General features: G+C 41.6%; 1 protein-coding gene across 2 annotated transcripts in view; it reads left to right on the top strand.

The window, feature by feature from the left end:
- Positions 1–18,780, top strand: part of LOC115463376 (histone-arginine methyltransferase CARM1-like) — a 220,459-nt gene extending 201,679 nt beyond the window's left edge. Inside the window, exons 11-13 of one of the 2 annotated variants that reach the window (XM_030193817.1) lie at positions 6,174–6,311; positions 13,122–13,211; positions 18,291–18,780. In XM_030193817.1, the coding sequence (XP_030049677.1) occupies positions 6,174–6,311; positions 13,122–13,211; positions 18,291–18,300 (238 nt within the window). In that variant the 3' untranslated portion in view covers positions 18,301–18,780. Of the gene's footprint in view, positions 1–6,173; positions 6,312–13,121; positions 13,216–18,290 lie in introns of those variants that run through there. The other variant, XM_030193818.1, reaches the window with a different exon arrangement.
- The last annotated feature ends 3,030 nt before the right edge of the window (positions 18,781–21,810 follow it).

The raw sequence follows: 21,810 nt of genomic DNA on the forward strand, positions 1-21,810 counted from the left end.
CCACAAATAGCTTCTCGTTTGTACCTGGGGTTTGGATGAGAGTTTGAAGGGGGAATGGGGCTTACCTCTTTGGTGTAACCCCTGCCCTTCCAAAAGGTGTGAGTTTTGGTGCACAACTGCTTAATCAGCTACCTGCAGAGATATGGATTTACACAAGCCACCACTTATATGTGCAATTGATGTCATTTACATCAATAAGTAGCAAAAATATTCCTTGTATATGTATGTATCGCTATTTACATTATAGCTGCAACATGGCTGTTTTTGTAGAGCAATTTTATAAAGACGCATAGGGGTATGTTTACTAAAGTGTGGTAAGTTTTTGTACTTACCACACCTTCAGGGCAATTCTATAACTGAGCAAGTGCAGTTACACGGGTCTTGTGTGCACAAGTGACTTCCCAATTGGCAGTTATGTGCACAAGTGCACTAGGCACTATTCTATAAGGTAGTATGTAAGTGCCCTTGGTGTGTAATTGCAAGGGGGCGTACACATGGGCGGAGCATGAGGGCATGGGTGTGTCTCCAACCAACATAGAATGTTATGTTATGCACATTGGATGGCGCACTTAGGTACTTGTGTATGTTTGCCATTGACCTGGCATAAATGGTCACGCCTCATGAGGATGAGCCAATTTGGTTTTCCAGTAGTATTCTACAGTGGCATCTAGGAGCACAGACGCTGTGAAGACTTGAGCAGTGGGTTTTGTTTTCAATAGAATTGGCACTCAGCATGCAGCTTCGGCTCATCTAACAGCACTGGCCTGTGTTATATGTATCGGCAGATAGCTCGAGTGCACTATTGCTTCTTCCCAAGAAATGTAGCACAAATCCCAGCATTGCCCCAATGACATGAATAAAAGAAAGTGCTACATGGTGCTCCCCAAAGACCTGACCCCCCCCCCCCCCACAGAAAAAAATAATTAATAAGACCATTCCCAGCATCATCCCTCCATCAGGAACCTCTCTCTCCAAGATGAGAACCTCCCTATAGGAACTCTCTGAACAAAAGCCCTCCACCACTATTCTGCAACCCTTCTCTCACCCCTAACCCAACCGGGGCTCACTCATAGGTTTCCTTGGTAGTCTAGTAGACCATGGCTGGAGCTGTCCTCTGCTCCCACCCCACTTGCCACCCGAGTTCAAAAATGGTGCATATGATTCTTTTAAGATACTGTCCCACACGCTCCTTTCTTGAGCACACCTACACTCAGGCCACATAAAAAACAAACATTTTGGCACTTTTGCAGGTTAGCGTAAGTGCTAGTATTCTATACATTTATGAAGCAGGGGTCACGTAAATGCAGGTGCCTAGGGTATGGAATTGCCCTTTAAGGGAACAATTTATAAAACTCTTTTTTGCCCCCTTAAAGGGCAATTCCATACCCTAGGCACCTGCATTTACGTGACCCCTGCTTCATAAATGTATAGAATACTAGCATTTACACTAACCTGCAAAAGTGCCAGCAGGGCACCTAAGTGCAATTCTACAATGGGCCGCATATGGGTAGCAAATAAAGGCTGAGGGGGAGATATGATAGAGGTCTATAAAATAATGAGTGGAGTGGAATGTGTAGATGTGAAGTGTCCGTTCACGCTTTCCAAAAATACTAGGACTAGGGAGCATGCGATGAAGCTACAACGTAGTAAATTTAAAACGAATCGGAGAAAATGTTTCTTCACTCAACGTGTAATTAAACACTGGAATTCATTGCCAGAGAATGTGGTAAAGGCGGTTAGCTTAGCGGAGTTTAAAAAAGGTTTGGACGGCTTCCTAAAAGAAAAGTCCATAGACCATTATTAAATGGACTTGGGGAAAATCCACTATTTCTGGGATAAGCAGTATAAAATGTTTTGTACATTTTTGGGATCTTGCCGGGTATTTGTGACCTGGATTGGCCACTGTTGGAAACAGGATGCTGGGCTCGATGGACTTTTGGTCTTTCCCAGTATGGCAATACTTATGTACATAGGTGGAGCTTCTATATGGGTGCATAAGAGCGGGTCTTTCTTTGTCCATGGAGGTGGATGGGTATGCCATGGAATTGTTTGATGAGTGACGATAACAGCATGGATGTGCAAGCCTCTCCGTACTGACCTTCTCTTAGGTTCCCTTCTTGGTGTTGCTGTTCTGTAGTCAGGAATCTTTTCTCTTTGGACCCCTCTGCCCTGCATAATCTTGTTGATTCACCATTTTTCCTTTTATTTATAAGCTTGTATCTGTAATCTTCTTTTCAAAATAGTGTGCCAAGTTTGATGCAGAGGGGATAGAGTATGTACCACTTAATAACTCTTCAGGTTTCACAAGCTGATCTAATATCTTATGCAGTGTCTTCACGTCTGGTTTGCCCCTCCCTATCTTCTCTGAAAAGTAGTTGTTTAGCTGTCTTGATTTAAAATTTATAAGCATTTATTGCTTTTCTCCAAGCTTCTCTGTCTGATATGCTTAGGGCTTTTCTCCAAATTCTCTAATCTTTCTGCAGTTTTTCTTAGTGTTCGATAATGTTTCATTGAACCAGACGTTTTTCTTTTGTTGTTTGACTTTTCTTTTCTTTGGAGCTGTTTCTTTTAAGATCAACTCAGAGATGTCATTCTATCGATCCATGCTAACACGGTAATCTAGTTTGCTTAGTTTATCTTCTGTTTTAAGCCAGGTTTCTTGATCAATTCTGTTTTGAGATTCCCATAAATAAAAGTTGTTATACCCTTTTCTCCTAATTTTGGTTTCTTGCCAATGAATTACAAGATTAGAAAGAAAATGGTCTGACCATATTAGGGGAGTCCAGCTTCTGTCTCCTAGGTTAACCTGATAATCATTTCCTGTGGCAGAAGTCTAGCTGATGACCTTTCTGGTGTGTACTCTTGGAAAAGATGATCCTTGCATCTATGCTGTCTAAGAAAGATTTAAACTCTCGTGCTGAACACATCATTAGAGTCCTCTAAGTGAATGTTGATATTCCAGATGATTAGATGACCACCTGGGTTCAGACCGTGGCTCATTAATAAGTCGTTAGATCATCTTTGGCCTCTTTCCATTTCCCTGGTGGGCAGTAGCGTACTGTGCAATATAGATTCCCTGATAGGGAGGTATCACTAATTTTACAGGATAGCAATTCTAAGCAGCATGATTGGTGTGTGTTTAGAATCAGAACTTCTAGGAAGTCTTGGTGAACTAATGCTGCTCCTCTCCATTTCTTGTGTTCTCTGAATATGTGCACAATTTTATAGCCCCATGGTAAGAGGTCCCTCAAGATTGGGTCATCTATAGCTTGTTACCAGGTCTCAGTTACAAATACCAGACCAGAGTCCTCTCATTCTAATCAATCTCTAATCACTACTGCTTTATTAACCAGTGATCTGGCATAAAAGTAATTGCACAGGATGGGTAAGGAGCTCGGGGTTGTGGTTTTGTCTATCTTTATCTGCTTCAGGATTCTTTCCTGTTTGTGTTTTACTTTGGAGGGTTTCTTTAGTTTCGAGACATTTCTGTCATTTCTCTCAGTTAGTACTTCGATTGGTCTGGGGGAATGTTCCAAGTTAGAAAAAGCTTGTCCTCCATCATTGATATTCACTCACCTACTACTTAAACAAAGATTTATCGCATTTGAAAATGGAGATAATTCGTCCTCTGGTGTTCTTAAACCGCCAGTTAACACTAACATGAGTAGTTGCCACCAGAATTCTTCCATCTTTGGAATAAACTTAAATTGAAATTAACCTAGGTAGAAACATTGTCGGACTAACTTAGTTGGGTTCCAAACTTTTTACGGGCTATGGTGTGTGAAAATAGATTCTAGGCTCTGTCATTGCACAAAGGCATACGTCAGAGATTACTTTGTTATTTGTAAAACTGACAATACCCCAGATTGTGTCCTGCGACCTTCTCACTGTGTTGGTGTCGCAGGGGGTCGGATGTGCCAGATCTGTTTTCCTCCACTATAAGCAAACAAATGGTGAATTGCAGGATAATGCAAGTGTTTCAGGCCTGCAACTTGCCCCTTTGTTTGATTTTCACCCATTTGGATTTTGGGAATGACTCAGGGCCTAGGGTGGTGTCAAAGCGAGGTATGAGAGAGTGAGGAGCTCTTTTCCCGATGACTATGGTGTGGCAAAGCCCATCTTATAGTCTGTAGGCGGTAGTCGCAAGTTCTTCCCTGGTTGGTGTGTTCAACGACAAGCTTGTGAGATGTATGTTTCTGCCTGGGCATCAATGAGAAGAGCAGGTCTTTCTTTGTCCATGGAGGTGGACGGGTATGCTGTGGAATTGTTTGGTGGGTGACGATAACAGCATGGATGTACAAGCCTCTCCGTACTGATCTTCTCTTTGGCTCCTTTCTTGGTGTTGCTGTTCTGTAGTCAGGAATCTTTTCTCCTTGGACCCCTCTGCCCTTTGCTGTTCTTTGCTGAGAGTCTGGGGGTGCTTGGGAGAGAAAGCTTGGACTCAAGAACCTCGATGCTGGGTTGCTCAAGGACGGTAGTAACGCAGAGGTTTTGCTCTCCCTTCAGGTGCTTTCCCCTCAGATCCTTTCTGGTTTTTCCACTGTCACATACTCCTCAGGCAGGTATCTGGAGGGGAAAGAGGCTCTTTCTTGCTCAGAAACAAGGGACTTGTTGGGCTGAGAGTGGTTGCACAGGAGGTGCAGGTGGTGTACACTATGAGGCTTATTTTCAAAGCACTTAGCCTCCCAAAGTTCCATAGAAACCTATGGAACTTAGCCTCCCAAAGTGCTTTGAAAATATGCCTCTATCTCTTTTGTTGAGTGCTTAGATCTTTCTCAGTCATGTTCTCAATCATGTTGGTGGTGTTTTGTTTTGTTTTTAGTCCAGTTGATTGAGCTATATGAACAAGTTGATTGAGCTATATGAACAAGAGACCAGAGGTTTGGGCCAGGCAGTATTTCACTTCAGGAGCTAGGCAGCAGTTGCAGTGGTAGCGGTAAAGATCTGGGGGGGGGGGGGGGGGGGGGGGGGGGGGGGAGGGGAGGATACTGTGTGTCGCTCCTTGAGGGTTTACACTGTTTCTTTTCCATCCCCGATGGTAAGTGACAAAGGGAGCTTCTTGCAGGGCTGAATCTTGTCCTCCATTCCCTAATCATTGTCTCCGGGTGTGCTCTGTTTCGTAGCACCAGGCATGCAGGCAGATGACCTTTGGGAATCTATGATGGCGGGAGAAAAATGGCTTCCCAGTATCAGAGGGCACTTATCCTATTCTGATAGCTTTTGATCTCTGCTGTTAGCCCGTATCCGATAGCGCTTGTCCTCCGTGTCCCTCATGCGTGCTGTACCTTGTGGCACTGTGCACATAGGGAAAATGTCCTTTGGGAGGTGATGGTGGGGAGTCTGGAGCATTCGGCTTCCTCATATCTGATGTAGTTCAGCAGTGTTCTTGTGCTGAACACTACAAGTGTCCATGTGTATGACGGCGGGTCTGCTTCCCTCAGTTTTCTGGGGTCGGCAGGACATTGATGTATCAATGCTGGGCTGTTCCTTTCCTACCAGCATGGATCGAGTGGGTTCACAGGTAGGGAGTCTCTTTCATCCGTCTATCACTTTGCTGAGATTCTCCGTTTAGGATCTGGCATTGACATCTGTACTTGCATTTGGTCTCTGTCTGGGTTCAGAGTTGGCTCGGGCCAGTCACGTTCTCGGATCTAGTTGTTCCCTATTCCCCCTAATTAGTGGGTAGTCAGCTATTCTATAATAGTTTTTTGAAATACCTTTAACCCGCCCATTTCAGCCCATGGCCACACCCCCTTTTCAATTGTGTGAATTAAAATTTATACGCACCACATTGTAGAATATGCCTAGAAAGTTGTGCACATTAATTCTAATTAAAGCCAATTAGTGCTGCTATTTGGTTGTTAAGTACCAATTATCGGCGCTGATTAATTGTTAAGTTGCGCGTGCAATTTGGTCATGCGGCCAAATTAGCATACAAAACTTAAGGAACCATATATAGAATTTGGGGGTTATTCCATAATAGAATCTGGGTGCCCAGGTGATGATATAGATAGGCTCCTACTGAGCATCCGAGGACGTCTAAATGGAGGTGCCCAGTTGTAGAATTGCCCCTCTAATGAGTTATTCACAACTTCAGTAGGATAGCAAAGTTCTACCAATTTCTGTAAAAGCAAATAAATGTTTCAATAAATGCATGTTTTTCTCTTGATCAGGGTAACAATATGGTTATCAACTGCTCCTACAGAACCTCTAACTCACTGGTACCAGGTACGCTGCCTTTTTCAGACGCCTCTCTTTGCCAAAGAAGGGGAAACTCTCTCAGGGAAAGTCTTGCTTGTGTCAAATAAACGGTAAGCATTAAAGGGAAGGATTGTTTTGTGCTGTTTCTTAGCCCCATGGCTCTGCATTTTAAAGTAACATTGTACGTTAGGACTTCCCAAACCTGTCCTGTGAACACCATGGCCAGTTGGATTTTCAGGATCTCCACAATGAATATGTAGAAGGTAAAAATGCATATAGATCTATCTCATTACTATTTATTGTGCAGATCCTAAAGCCTGGCTGAGGAGTCCCCAGAACAGGCTTGGAAAACCCTACTTTACATTATCTGAATTTTTATTTTTAGGAAAACCTGCACTGTTCTCCTCCATGTAGGATAGTTTTCCAATTTCCTTCCAAGATAGCTGGCTCTTTTCATATTTTGAAATTCTAGTTGAGAATTCATCTTTTCTCACTTTGGATCCTCTCTATAACCATGTGTTAACTGCAAGGCGTAGCCCCTGACCTGTTCCATATTATAGCAAAGAAAAGTAGGGCAGGACCAATGGACTTCACAAATGGAGTTCTAGCTAGAAGTCGTAGAAAGTTGTGTGCTAGTTGACAATTTTGTTGGACAATAAATTTGATATTCGTCATCTACGGGGCTTGAGCTCCTTTTGTAAAATTCATTGGTCCTGTCCTACTTTTCTTTGGTTTTGTTTTTACTTTCATAGGTCATTTACCCCCCATCTTATTTTTTTTTTTAGCTTTCCTATTCCATACTATGCAATTAGAGAGCAATTCTATAACTGGACGCCTTCTTTTAGGTACCCTAAAAGCATATAGAAGCATATTCAGTAACGGAATTTAGACATATAGGGGCCAATATTCAGGCCACAGGAAGTAGCAGGGCTGCCTCTCGCGGTTGGCACTGAGCCTGGATATTCAATGCTGGGCCATTTTCGATGACCGGCATTGAATATCCGGTTAAGTTTTGGCCGATTTCAACTTAACCAGCCAAGTTAATATTCAGTGCTGGCTGGTTAAGTTGAAACCGGCTAAAGATACACCTGCTATTTCAGCAGCCTAATTTGGCTGCCAAACTTAGCCGGTGATGTGCTGAATATTAGCGGATAGCCAGTTATATCACACGATATAACTGGCTATCTTCTAAGCGCTAATTGGCAATAGTCAGCGGAAGATAGACATCCATCTCCTGCTGAATATTGCTAGATAGCTTGTTAAGTGCCATTTAATCAGCCAGCAGCCATTTTTCTGAGGCTGCCGCAAAGGGCAGGAGTGAGTGGGCCTCGTTCCTGCCCCCATCGCCCCCACTGGACCACCAGGAAGATAAGGTAGGCCCATGGGGAGCCCTACTGAGACTGGGGGTGGGATGGGAGCATCTTCACAGAAGGGGCAGAGGGGGTCTTCCTGTTGCAGCTGAGAGGAAGGAGAGGGAAGGAGGAGGGATGGGAGGGGGTTTTAAGAGAGAAACAGCAATTTTTTTTAAATTCGAGTCCTGGCTGATATTCAGTTAGGACTAGCATCATAGGCGCCTGGTATAAGAGGCTTGGACAGGCTAAGCCTCCCCTGCTGTGCTCTGAGAGGTTTAAATTGTTGATTTACCTCCATCCTCACAGCAGGAGCTGCAGTGAAAGCCCTCTAGCCTTGTGTAACCAATTGTAGAAATTGGTTTATGGTTTGCTTACCTTTCTGCTGGGGGGGGGGGGGGGGGGGTTGGCTGGAGGTGTCCTGGGTTGCCAGGGAGATATTTAATGAGGATGACTTCCTGACCTGCACTGAGCACAGATAGCAACAGAATCGGATACTGGACCAGCATGATCAGAAAAAGTCACCAGACAACTAAGGTAGAAAAGATCATTTTATTTTCATTATAGTGTTTGGAATATGTCCACTTTGAGAATCAGGTGCTCAACATGAAAAGTTTATATTTATTTACTTATTTATGGCATTTTATCCCACATTAAACATGAATTAGGGTGTTTTGTGGCTCTACATGAGAATTGTGATGATATGATCCCTTGTTTCATATTGTTGACGGTCTGCATTTTCCGTATGGGTGGTATATTGGTGTATTAGGTTCTGCCCAGTGTAATATTTATGGTACAATAAGGTTCTGAGTGTGTTTTTGCACAAAGTTGTGCATAGTGTTTTGCAGTTGAGCGATTGTGGTTAGAATATGCTTTGAGCAACCACTTTATTCTTTGACATATGATACATATCTAATATCTAAATTTAATAAAAGCTATTAATTGTGACTTTTATTTTTATTTATTTTTTCTGTGTGTTATCAGACAATTATGGATTTAAGCTCCACCCCTGGCCCCACCCCTAACCCCGCCCCCTTTAGCCTCCCCAAACAGTTGGGCCACCGACCGCCTATGACTAGCATAACTGTCTTTTGCGGGCCTCCGCTCAATATTAGCCAGTGCCTGCATTATCTCTGGTGACCAGCACCTAACCAATTAGGCCCAGATAATCAGTGCTGGTGCTTGGACATGGCCTGGCACTGAATATCTGGGGCTAATTTTGCCTGCAGCTGTCAGTGTTTAAAAAGGCGCTGACCACCACTGGCTGAATTCCTAACCCATAATTTTTAAGGAGGTGATTTTAGGAAGGTTAGCTTCCATTCATATGTGTAAAAAGCTGATTTACATGTATAAATTGGCATACACATGTAAGTAGTGATTTTAGAAAAGATGCTACTTATATATGCTAGTATATACACATAAAATGCTGCATATAAAATTATCCACACACGTATATATGGTAACAAGGAAAGAAACCATTGAAGCAGACATGGGTCGAAGATAAAACAAGAACTTTATTAGTAGTTAAATTAAAATGATGCCTGACATGGCCCTGTTTTGCCCATCATGGGCTGCTTCATGGGCAAAACATATCATAGGACAAATAAATCAACATAAATATAAAATCATAAATCATAAATAAGCATAAGATAACATAAATAATCATTCAGACAAAGTGAGCCACATGTTTAATTAAAGGTGAGTGTATCTAGATTTTCAGATAGCTTTTGACAAATTTCCCCACGAGAGATTCCTAAGAAAATTAAAAAGTAATGGGATAGGAGGCAATGTCCTTCTATGGATTAGAAATTGGTTATTGGACAGAAAACAGATGGTAGGGTTAAATGGCATTTTTTCTTAATGGAGGAGGGTGAATAATGGAGTGACACAGGAATCTGTACTGGGACCAGTGCTATTTAACATATTTATAAATGATCTGGAAAATGGAACAACAAGTGAGGTGATTAAATTTGCAGATGACACAAAACTGTTCAAAGATGTCAAAACACATGCAGATTGTGAAAAATTCTAGGAAGACCTTAGGAAACTGGGAGACCGAGCATCCAAATGGCAGAAGAAAATTAAATGTGGACAAATGCAAAGTAATACACATTGAGAAGAAGAATCCAAATCAGAGTTACCTGATGCTAGGATCCACCTTAGGAGTCAGCACTCAAGAAAAAGATCCAGATGTCATTGTAGACAATACGCTAAAATCTTCTGCCTAGTGTGCAGCAGTGGCCAAAAAAGCAAAGAGGATGCTAGGAATTATTAGGAAAAGGATGCAAAATAAGACCAAGAATACGTCACAATTATTTTATGTTTAAATCTTTTTATCGCAAGAAAAATATACAGTGGAACAGAAATATATCAACTGAACAGTCAAACATTATGGAGGGTTTGGTTTCTTATAGCCACCCATACATTGTACAAACCTTCATAAATCTCCTCCAGGTACCCCGTCCGCCTCCCTCTCATCCAGTTCCCACCCTACCCCATAACAATTTCAATAAGTGGAAATGTAAAACCAGTACAGAAAGCATAATAATATACAAAAATAAGGGTTACAGCTTATAGATACTTCAAGATCAAGCTCCTCACTGTGGGTGAGAGAGACTGGATATATGGGTCTCAAATGGACAAAAATGTTTTTTCTCTCTTCACAGAAGTGCTGGCCTCCCTCACCTCCTATAATGCCAGGTGATGGATTTTAGAGCACCATGACAAAAAAAAGGGGGCACGGGATTCAACTAAGCACATAATATACATTTCTTTCCCACAACAAGGAACTTCCGAAGAAGTACTCTTTTGTCCTTCCCCACAATCCCCATCCCCCGTGACAAATCAAACAAAATAATATTTATTTATTTGGATTTTGCTCACACCTTTTCAGTAGTCGCTCAAGGTGAGTTACATTCAGGTACACTGGGTATTTTATCCACTGTTAGTGTAACAAGGTACCCATGTATAGTGCAATTCCAGACCAAAAATGTCATATGTGTGTACAATCTCAGAAAATATGATAGAAGCTATTGTCGCTTTGGTGAAATCTAACACAGTTCACGAAGGGAAGCCTCCCTGCCCTGTACATATGCTGCTTGGTGAAATATGCTTTATGGAGCACACGGAAAGCACATTCCCGCAGATCTACACCCTGTATCAATCAGGGTATTCTTTTAATAGTGCCAGCCACATTCCACTCTAACAGCAGCTTTCCCAAATCTGACTCCCCCCGTGTTTTTACTATCATAAAATCCTTACCTCCACCCTGTGCTTGAACTTTTTTTAAAAAGACCATGCAGCTACTGGCTCAAAAAATCCCTTCAATATTTCCCCCAGCATCAATGCTAAAATATTGGGGTCCAGAGAGTTAATGTAATGCTTGAGCTGACAAAAAGCAAATTGATCACCCCACTTCACTTCCACCTGTTGATGGAAGGTCTCAAAATTCATCATCGTTCCTTCTTCAGTAAGAACATCCTCAACCACAGTATATCCTCGAGTTTCCCAATGAACAAGAATATTATTATCTAATCCTGGTGGAAATTGTATATTACCACGTATTGGCAACTGGTCAGTTTCCATGGGAGTACTACCCAACTATCGTGTCAATTTAGTCCAGGTATCTTTTAATGGCCTAAATAGTATACTCCTCCCCAATGAATAAGGAAGGAGATGAAGAGGGACCTGTAGAAAGGACTGAATATTATAAGGAGTAAAGAGCAATTGTTCATATGTGATGGTAGTATAGTCCATTCGGTCTAACAGCCAGTCCCCCAGATGGCGCAGAAGGCAAGCATAATTATATAATTGTAAATTTGGCAGACCCAATCCTCCACCCTGCCAGTTGCCATACAAGTATGGTAAGTGCAAGTTTGCCTTTTTCCCTCCCCAACAGAATTTGGTCACAAGTCTGGCCACTTGCAAGAGGTCTGTCCTAAGGAGGCAGATGGGTAAGATTTGGATGTCACAATTATTTTATAAAAATACATAGCTGCACACATTACAACCTATGTGCCTTCCCACATAAGCACCCTGTTGCCTAATTACTCTCCATGTGGTTAAAAGTTAAAACTAAACAAATACATAATAGTTCTAATTGTAATTGAAACTACTGAGTACAGATGAGTTAATAATAAGGACAATTATAAGGTTTTGGTGTTCTTCTATAAAGGGAATTGGATTTAGCTCATACTTTTTAGTATTTTTTCTGGTCAGGGTTCGTGTTCCAGCTCTATCAGCCTGTACTTCACAGAGAAAACCCCCTGCCCCCCACTGTATCCAGCCTAGGGTTACCATATGGCTCCAGAAAAAGGAGGATGGATTAAGCCAGCCAGGTGTTACTTCCATTGCTTTCAATGGAAGTAATTGAGCCAGCCGGGTTCAGCAATGGAAGTAAAACCCGGCTGGCTCAATCCATCCTCCTTTTTCTGGAGCCATATGGTAACCCTAATCCAGCCCCTCCCTTCTCAGGAAGCAGTACCCCTCTACAGAGGCAAGGAGGCAGGGCCGCTGAGAGGGGGGTGGCAAAATTCCCCGGGCCCAGGCTCGAGCCCAGTGCCGGCAAGCTTCTTCTTGCTGCCTGTTTCCAGATCTGTCGTCTTTCTCCTTCATGCCGCCCAGGACCCGGATGATTGCATTAGTGTGATATTGCATTAATGTAAATCATCCAGGTCCTGACTCCTGGCATGGACAGGAGCAGTAGAGGGCAGGCTGTGGAAGCAAGCATGCAGGAAGCAGCTTGTCGGTGCCAGGCCTGGGTCCCCCCTTGGAGGCAAAGAGAGAAAGGTAAGGAGTAGCAGCATTGTGAGGGCGATGTGAATGGGGAGTGTGGTGTGAGTGGGGGGAAACTTGCAGCTGTCCGTTTCTGCCCTGGGTCCGGCTATGTCTCTCGGTGGCCCTGCAAGGAGGGGAGAGGAACAAGGAATGTGCAGTAGGGATGGTTAGTAAGGATTGGCTCGTTTTCTGTGTCGTTTCTGGGAATGTTCATTTTATTTGGTTTGGTTTGGCCATTTTTTCATCATGAGAGCAAAATCATTGAGTGTACACTCTTTCTGAAAGTGTGCACTATGCATTCATGCACATTGGTTTTCACATGTGCGATGGGTGCCCTCTGAAAATAGTGAACACTCTCTTGAAAGAGTACATACTATTATTGGCCAATGATAAAACTTTTTTTTATAACAACGTGAAATGACATAGGATATGTCAACATTTCCCATATAATTTCAAACAAATGCCCATCTCTAAAGTGCAGGGACTTCTGGGGGTGGGGGTTGGTTGTATCAGCTGTCACTGATCAGAAAACCCTGATAGAAACAGAGACTCAACAACTAAGTTCAGGTGTCTCACCACTATCCTACTGTTGAATGTCACTGGACCTAGCTTCGTGGTAGGCAAGTGAAACTATACTTTTCTCAAGTTCTATAGACTGGCAAGCTAGATTTACTGACTAGGCACAGCCAGCACCATTCTGTGTTTAACATTTTTGATTGCATAAAGAGATTTGTATAGTACTCTCCTCAGTTAAACTTCATGAATATAATTTCTGTACTTTTATTTTCAATTCAGACAGAGTTACGATATTCAAATTGTGGCTGTGGTGGACCAGACGGGTTTTAGATCGGGTAATATACTTGACTTAAAGAATCCATTTTTTAGGTAAGAATTTCTCCTGGCTGAAATTTATTACATGGTATAAATGGGTACTCTGTACATGATTCAGTTCAAACCAAGAGGACCTTATCTAGTGCAAAATAAAAATCTTCTTTGTCTGATCTGCAGACAGTTGAGAGCATAGAATTGGCCCATAGTGTTATAATATATAATATATATCACCCCTTCCCCCTGATATTCAGTGATATTAACTGGCCAGGAACGGCTCCTGAAAAGTTAAATAGCCTTAAGCTTACTAAGCGCTAATATTCAGCACGAGATAGCCAGCTATCTTGGCTGAATATTAGCGCTTAGTGGCTAGCCCAGTCACTGACTATGTTGCACAACATAGCTGGTTAGTGCCAGTTTTCATTGGCTGAATGGCTAAGTTTAGTGGACAGATAGACCTGGTCTGTCTTTGGCCGCTATAACTCAGGCGATCAGCTGAATATTGGCTTAACTGACCTTGTTCATTGCAGTAAAAAAAAAACCCCAGAAATTCAATGCCGGTCATTGGATACGGCCCGGCATTGAATTTCTGGGTTTGCTGCTGGGCTGCCTCCCACGGTCTGAATATCAACCCCATAATCTTTGTACAAAAGGGTTGGGATGAGCACTCCCCAACACCCAAATAGAAGCTTAACCAATAGGGAAAGTAAGGAGGACTTTATCCCCCTAAAGAAGAAGCTGAGGTAGCCCTGCCCCTTAACAAGGATGAAGCCTAGCCATGGACCACAGTGAGAAAACATACAGGATAACGTGGGAGCTCAACTCTCCTCTGGCACTGGACTCCTTTGGCAGGGTGTCTTTAATTAGCAATTCTTAGTTTAGTTTATTTAGATTTGATATACTACCCTTCAGTATAATCAGAGTGGTGTAAAATAAATAAATTAAATAGGAAACCAGAAAGGTAAAAGATAAGGAGAAAACAAGAGATCCAGGACAGTCAAAAGAACAGAATGTGTTCTTAAATTCTTCAAAATGACTCGACACAATGTTTCAGCAGCAGGGCCTGCGTCAGGAGTCTGTAAGCATGTGCTTAGGCTAGAGGTCTAGACGACAAACTAGATAAACATCACATATGTTTATGTTTATTAAACTTGAATCATCGCACACATGTTGGACAAGTCAAGTCTAGGCGATTTACATTGCAAAATATAAAAACTAGAAAAGAACTACAATTAATATATAGGAAAGAAACTCATACATACCAGGCAATCACTCCATAGGCAAACTTTATAAAGTGCACACTTATTTTCAAAGTCATATTCATATCCATAGGCTTATTCATATTCAGCCCTGCCTCCGACCACTGATACTACCCCCACTGACAAACGTTGTAAAAAGATAAGTCTTTAGAGCAAATTTAAATTGTGTCAAGGAGAGTTCTGAACATAGCCCAATGGGCAAACCATTCCAACTGGAAGGGGCCAAAATGAAAAACAGGGACCGACATGTCCTTTCGTAGTGCACCTGAGCCACAGGGGAAACAACTAAACTTGCTCATTGAGGGCCCAAGATGGAACATAAGGCACAGTAGCTTGTGCCAGATAGGCAGAGGTGCGTGCCTTCACCCTGAGCTTTAAAAGTCAACAAAAGAACTTTAAATTGCACCCTAGCAGGAATAGAAAACCAGTGCAACTTGCGAAAAAGGGAGGTAATATGAACCTGACACCTCGCTCTACAGAAAAATTGTGCGACTATATTCTGAAAAAACTGCAACCGCCTTAGTTGTACGTGAGGCAACCCATCATACACCACATTGCAATAATCCAATCTCATGGTCACACAGTAACACAACATTTGAATAGTGTGTAGCATACACATATAGATGACTCCAGATACTTCTGCGCATCAGAATTTACATCCAGCAATTAACCCACCAAATAGGGCGCGTGCCAATCCCATGCTAAAAAAATACATATTGCAGCCATTTTACAGTCACATTAAAAGTGGCTTCAGAGCATGGGAAACCCACGTGTAAAATTAGCGCAGGCCACTTTATAGCTTAGTTAAATGGCCCCTTAATATTCTCTGTAGTGCTGCTTGTTTATGAAATTCATTTAAATAGTTCTTACTGTCACTTATTGAGAATCTGCTAACTCTGAACTTAGCCTTCAGAGTGTACCAGATTTTCACTGCTGCTAAATTTCTCTATTTCTTCAAGAGTACAGTTAATCTAGGAGCATATGGCTGCTACAACAACAGCCCTTTTCGCAAGACATGTGCTATGCATATAGTCAGTTACTCAGTGCCATCAAGATTATATTCCACAACTGGTAATAAAACCTGGGTTTGTTAATCTGCCTTTTGGATCCTTAATATAGGTTTATCGGCAGAAAGGATAACTTCATTCCTAGAAGGGAAGTTATCAATGTGGACTAAGGTTAAGATGGGCTATTTTACCACTAACTCATGCTTTTTACCATAGGTCCCATTTTATGCAATGAGACTTAGGGACCCTTTTACTAAACGTTAGCATGCACTAACGGAATTAGTGTGTACTAAATGCTAAGAATCCCATTTTAAACCTATGGACTTCTTAGCATTTAGTGCATGCTAAGTTCTGGTGAAAGAGTCCCTTAATTACTAATAATTGGGGCTAACAATAAAATAACCCAGCTTAACGGTAACCCACATTGATAACTTCTCCCCTTAGCTGCTCGTTTATAATAGTGGCCTGTATTATTATTATCAGATTCTTGATATACCACCTTTCTTTGGTACAACCAAAACAGTTTACATATTACATACAGGTATTGAGGTCAGAAATGTTCTATGTGTTTGTAATATTTTGATTAAGATAGGAATGGTGGGGTTCACCAATGTGATGGTTTGAGCTACTGGTGTTGGGTGGAATATCTGAGATTATTCATCTTATTCCTGTGGAGACTGGATGTTAGAGGTGATTTGGGGCTTTTTGGCTAGAGGTGGCTTATAGTTTCTTAGGTGAGTAATTTGATGAGTTGTTATTGAATGGTATGACTTGTCATGGCGTTTATTGTAGGGATAGCATGATTAATGACCTGATTCTATTAATTCCAATGATAATTGGTTATTTCTTAATTTGTATAATTTTAATATTGTTTTATGTTTCTTTCATTATTGTGTATGTTTTATTGCATACTTCATTGCACATTTTCTTGTGGGAAGGCAATCTAGAAATTGAGAAAACAAATGAAAAGTGTCGACCTTGAGCGTAAATATTCTTGGATTGCAGAGACAGACTTCTGGCATCTCTTGCCTTTAATCACCTGTTATCATTAGCCAAGGGCAAAGCTCATATTCAAATAAGTGCCAATAATAACTGAAACTTGTTTAGGCATCAGGGTATCCATGATTTGGTAAGATTCCCAGAACAAACACTCTAGCCTTCCAAATACCACTTCCATGTCTTACAACATGCTCTGTATCCAGACACCCCCCCCCCCTCAAATTTTTGCTGATATGAGGGAATGTTTGAGGTCCTATTAGTACCACTGCAGAATGCAAAATGGTGCACTTCTTTGTAGCACCATTAAGGGAAAGAGGATGGGATTTTAAATACCATCTTTCTGTCGTTACAATCAAAGCAGTTTACATATTATATGCAGGAACTTATTTTGTACCTGGGGCAATGAAGGGTTAAGTAACTTGCCCAGAGTCACAAGGAACTGCAGTGGGAATGATGCCAGCAGCAGATGCAAGCATTCCCTCCTGCTAGTGAACACCTGAAGGCAGGGGGCTTTGGCTACATGTTGAGTCAGGGGTCAGGTGGTGGTGGGTCAGGGGGCTGAATGCCCACTTTAATTAAGTTGGGAGAGACCTTAACTTTCAGTGGGCAGGGGCTTTATATATGTTGAGGGCTTGAGGGTGGAAGGGGGATCAGGGAATGGGGACTTTATTTGTGTTGGAGGAATGAGACAGGAAGTGACCTTTTCCATGCAAAGCGACTGTTGCACTTTAAGCTGATTAGCATGGGGGATTTAGAGTACAAGACCTCAAAATAAGGTTAATTGGTACCATTCAAATTCACAAAAACCTCTCAGTCTTGAAAGCATAACCCATACAATACAAATCATCAAATTATATTATGTGGGCTCATAAACCTTATTATTTTCTTTACTATCCTGTTTATTATAATGACAACTTTGTTAATATTTTACTGTTAGTACTGTATAAATATACGATTTGTACTGTAGTCCTACTACAGCTTATGTAAGCCACATTGAGCCTACAACTAGTGGGAAAATGTGGGGTATAAATGCATTAAATAAAATAAATAAATAAATATCAGTTGTGATACTGCCATATAATATCTCACAAAATCTAATAATCAACTTTTTATAATCATAGCACACTGCTCAACTGAAAATTTCATTAAAAAAATACAAAAAATGCACTTATCTTCAAAGGGTATCAATTTGGGAAATATTCTCAAAATAAAATCTACATTGAAGGGTCTCAACGTGTAGGCTGCTTCAGGAAACCCCAAACCTCATGTTGCTTTTCAACTATCTGCCAAATCCTAGCAGTAAAGGTTCTATATCAGTTTTCCATATCTTCAAACTGCCATGTTTTAATTGATACCATCAGCATCTGTGCATTATTTGTTTTGGGGTTGTCCCTACCTAGGGTGTAAGAATTTGGAACAATGGGGTAGTAGCAGAGCAGCACTAGCATGGCAGGACAGTAGCATTTGAAAGTAGCTGTCAATGTGGCAGTGGGCCTTTGAACATCTATGCACACTCAAGCTCTGGTGTGTCCTGCTCCCTGTAACACGAAGTTTGAGTAGGAGGAGCTGGGACATGGCAGGCCTTGAGCATGTGTGGCATCAGGGCCCGCAATCACTGCCTTTCCTTTTAATGCAGACCTGGACTCCACCAGAGAATAGGTGGTGGTGGTGATGGCAGGGGAAGGGAAGAGGGATATGTTGGATACCTGAGGAGGTAGGGAAGCAAAGGAATGCTGGACTGAGTGGGGGTAGGGTGTAGCTAAAGGTTCAACTAGGGTGTCACATACCCTTGATCTGACTCTGCTATTATTCTAAAATATTTATGGTATTAAAATCTTAGTCTTCTAATAAATCTTTGTTTCTGATTCTAGGTATGGATAGGCTTGGTGTTGTATGCAACCATGAGAGATCAACAGAGCCAGAACCATCTTCATCTGAAACCAAGAAGCTCCGATTTTATTTTCTCCTTGCTGGTTCTGATATAATTTCAGACTGCCACTTTTTGGTGAAAAGCAAGAGATGACAGCTCAGGCTAAATCTTTATTATTATTATTATTACATCAAACATAGCATTGGCAGCTTACATGCATGAATTGTTGTTATTCATTGCATCCTGAAAGTTTGCACCAGGCTGGCATTTGTTGTTTGTAACATAAGGAACCTTAACTACCTCATGTTTATGTGAGAAGGAATCAGAGGGGCAATCAATGTTTTCTTTTTCAAAAATGTACAAGGTTTCCTGCATGAGTTTTCTAGGTGCTTTTGATGTCCCTGGAACTGTTACTGGATCAGAAACAGTTAAATTTCAAGGTTTTTCACATATTGAATTCTTAACATTAGATGTATACCAGAAGAACATTAAAAGAGGTTAAAATATTTGTGTCCTAATTTTTTTTATTCCTGGATATGAGTGATGAGTATGTCAAACATCTTGGGGGGGGGGGAGGACAAATATTAAAAATTGCTGAGGTGGTCATCATTAGGTGCTGACCATATAAGTGATATTTTGTTTTATTTCTGGACACTTATATAATACAATATATGTTTTGCCCTTTCACTGAGTGTGATTGGCATGCAGTTTAAACCAGAGTATAGAACATCACTATGAGAAGACTCAGAACTCTTGAACCAAAATCATCTTTAATGCAGTAATCAAAAAAAGGAAAAATGACTTACAGTTCAGATGTGCTGGACAAGAGTTTTTGACTTGAAAACTGGGAGTCTATTCTCCACTTGCTCTATCTCCATGCAAGAGAGAAGCTGGGAGTAATTCAACAACATGCTGAGAGTAATTCTTTTACACTAATAAAATCCTGATAGCATCACAGAAGCTTGAAGGGGGTCATACAGCAGAATACAGCATAGGCAATTTCAGTTCACAGAGGAGGTATGCTGCAGACTAACTCTCCAGACCAGATGGAGAGAGAAGGGGGGGGGGGGGGGGGGACTTGCCCAGCAAGTTTAGAGAACAAGGCAAGCCAATAGAGAGAGTTTCTCAAAAGACACAGGGAACTGGACATGTATTCTGAAAGAGCCTATTACAGGGAACTACAGGATTACAGGGATTTGTAGTTCAAGGGCACAGTGCCATCTAGTTACAGATAATGTAAGCTGGTATAAACAATGTATAATATATACACAAACAGCAGCCTGCCTCCATGCAAATGGGGGCAGACACTCCCCGCTTGGTATCGGTAAATACCACTATTTAATTCCTTAAAATATAAACTATTACGAGCATGCAAAGTCCATTAGTAAAGCTGGATCTTGAAGGTTGACAACTCCTTGTTTGTCTCAAGTTCTCTGTCATTCAGGTGACTTCTCTCTTGCAGTCTCGCAGGAACTGAATTGAGAGACAGACTACATAAACAAAGAAACACATAAAAAAGAGAAAAAGTCTCCAAGTCTCTGGAGTGGACAGTGGTCCACAGAGTTCTTGTCTCTTCATGCTGTATGTGAATCACTGGCTCAGTGATAGCTGTGCTGAAGAAGTTTGCTGTCTTCCATGGGAGTCTGATGTTGAAGTTCCTGGGTGGTGCCAAGTGGTCATTGATGATCTGCAGTTCTGCATCTCTGTTGGCACTTTGATTTTAGGTGTCTGATGTTTCATCAACTGGTTTATAAACTGAAGACATATTGTTTGTGACATGAACGGTCATCTCTGGATGGATCTCTACATCAGAGTCAGAGTCGATTAGCTCAAAGGAGTTCTCCAAAGCTGGAGATGTGTAGTCAGGTTTTAGAAGAAATTCTGGTCCTGATAACCACGTGGTTTCCATTAGATGGGACACTGGCACAGTTCTGTTGGCACAGTCTTCTGGATTTTGGTTAGTTGGCATGTAATGCCATTGTTCTGGTCATGTTGACTTCCATATATGCTCAACTCTGTTGCTGATGTATATGCAATATCTCCTAGTTTGGTTGTAGATGTAGCCCAGGACAACTTTACTGTTGGTGTAAAAATTGACTGTTGTTGGAATGTCAATTTCACTTAATATCATCTCTGCTATCTCTACTGCCAGCACTGCTCCAAACAATTGTAAGCATGGAATGATATGATTGGATTGTGGTGCATCTTTCAAGTAGGCCACTGCAGGTATGGCTTTTTCAGAAGCATCTGAGAACATGCATATCTCTTTGTGACAGACAGTACTGAGTGCTTTAGAGATTTAAGTTCTTGGGATATGAAGTTGTTCATGAGTCTTTCGAAACTCTTTCCATTTCTCTCATTCTTGTTGCATTTCTGGTGGTAGTGGGACCTCCCACACATCAGCACTTTGGGAAAGCTCCCTCAGTAGGGATTTCCCTTGAATGGTGAGTGGAGACACAAATCCCAGTGGATCATACAGGCTATTGACTGTGGACAAGACACCTCTGAATGTATACGGCATCTCTTGGGTGGAGACTTGAAAGGTAAAAACGCCTCTTTTTAGGGGTGTGCACTCTTAGATCTAAATCCTTTAAATCTTTGGCATGATTCTCTGCATGAAATGCTCTCAATGCTTCCGTTGGAGGTGAATTTATGAAGTCTTCGATTGGCCTCTGCCAGAATTGCTTGTGTTCTCCTTAACAAGTGAATGGTTTCTCCTACAGTGGGTAAGGACTTCAAACCATTGTCAACATAAAAATCTATTTCGATGAAGCATCTGTCATCCATGCCATATTCTCTTTCTTCTTCTTGGGTTGTCCTCCTAAGCCCGTAGGTTGCTACTGCAGGTGATGTACAGTTACCAAAGATATGAGCTTTCATTCTGTGTTCCACAATATCTGGTTGTTGTCGTTGTTGCGGTTCCACAGGAATCTCTAGTTTCTGTAGTCTGGGTGTACGACAAAGCATTAGAACATTTGCTGGATATCCACTGTTATGGCAATGGGTTCCTTTCTGAAGTGAATCAAGACTCCTAATAAGCTGTTGATCATGTCAGGCCCAGAAAGCAGCACATCATTGATTGAGATTCCTTGAAACTGAGACTGGAATCGAACACAATCCTCATCTGGCCTGGTTTTTGTGGATGATACACGCCTATCAACACTCTTCATTGTCTTTTAATGGTGGAGCTGTTTTGTACATGGCCATTATCCAGCATGTTTTGAATGAATGTCATAAAGTGCTCTTTTGTCTCTGGTTTCCTTCTTAGAATCTTCTGCTATGAAGTGATTCAAGAGAGCTTTCTCTGTGTCATTAAGGGCCATGATCTGGGCATCTGAAATGGTAGAAGGCTACCCAAATGTTTGACTCATCTTTGGAGAATTCCCTATCCATGATTCTCAAGAACTCTCTGTCTTCTGCTGAAAGAGTTGGTATGTCATCATCCTTGGTGACTTGGAACACTGAATTCCCCAGGTGCATGTTTTGTATACTTCTACACTTGGTCTCTTCAATTTGTTAAA

The sequence above is a fragment of the Microcaecilia unicolor genome, chromosome 2 (genome assembly GCF_901765095.1).
Source record: "Microcaecilia unicolor chromosome 2, aMicUni1.1, whole genome shotgun sequence".
Taxonomy (NCBI): domain Eukaryota; kingdom Metazoa; phylum Chordata; class Amphibia; order Gymnophiona; family Siphonopidae; genus Microcaecilia; species Microcaecilia unicolor.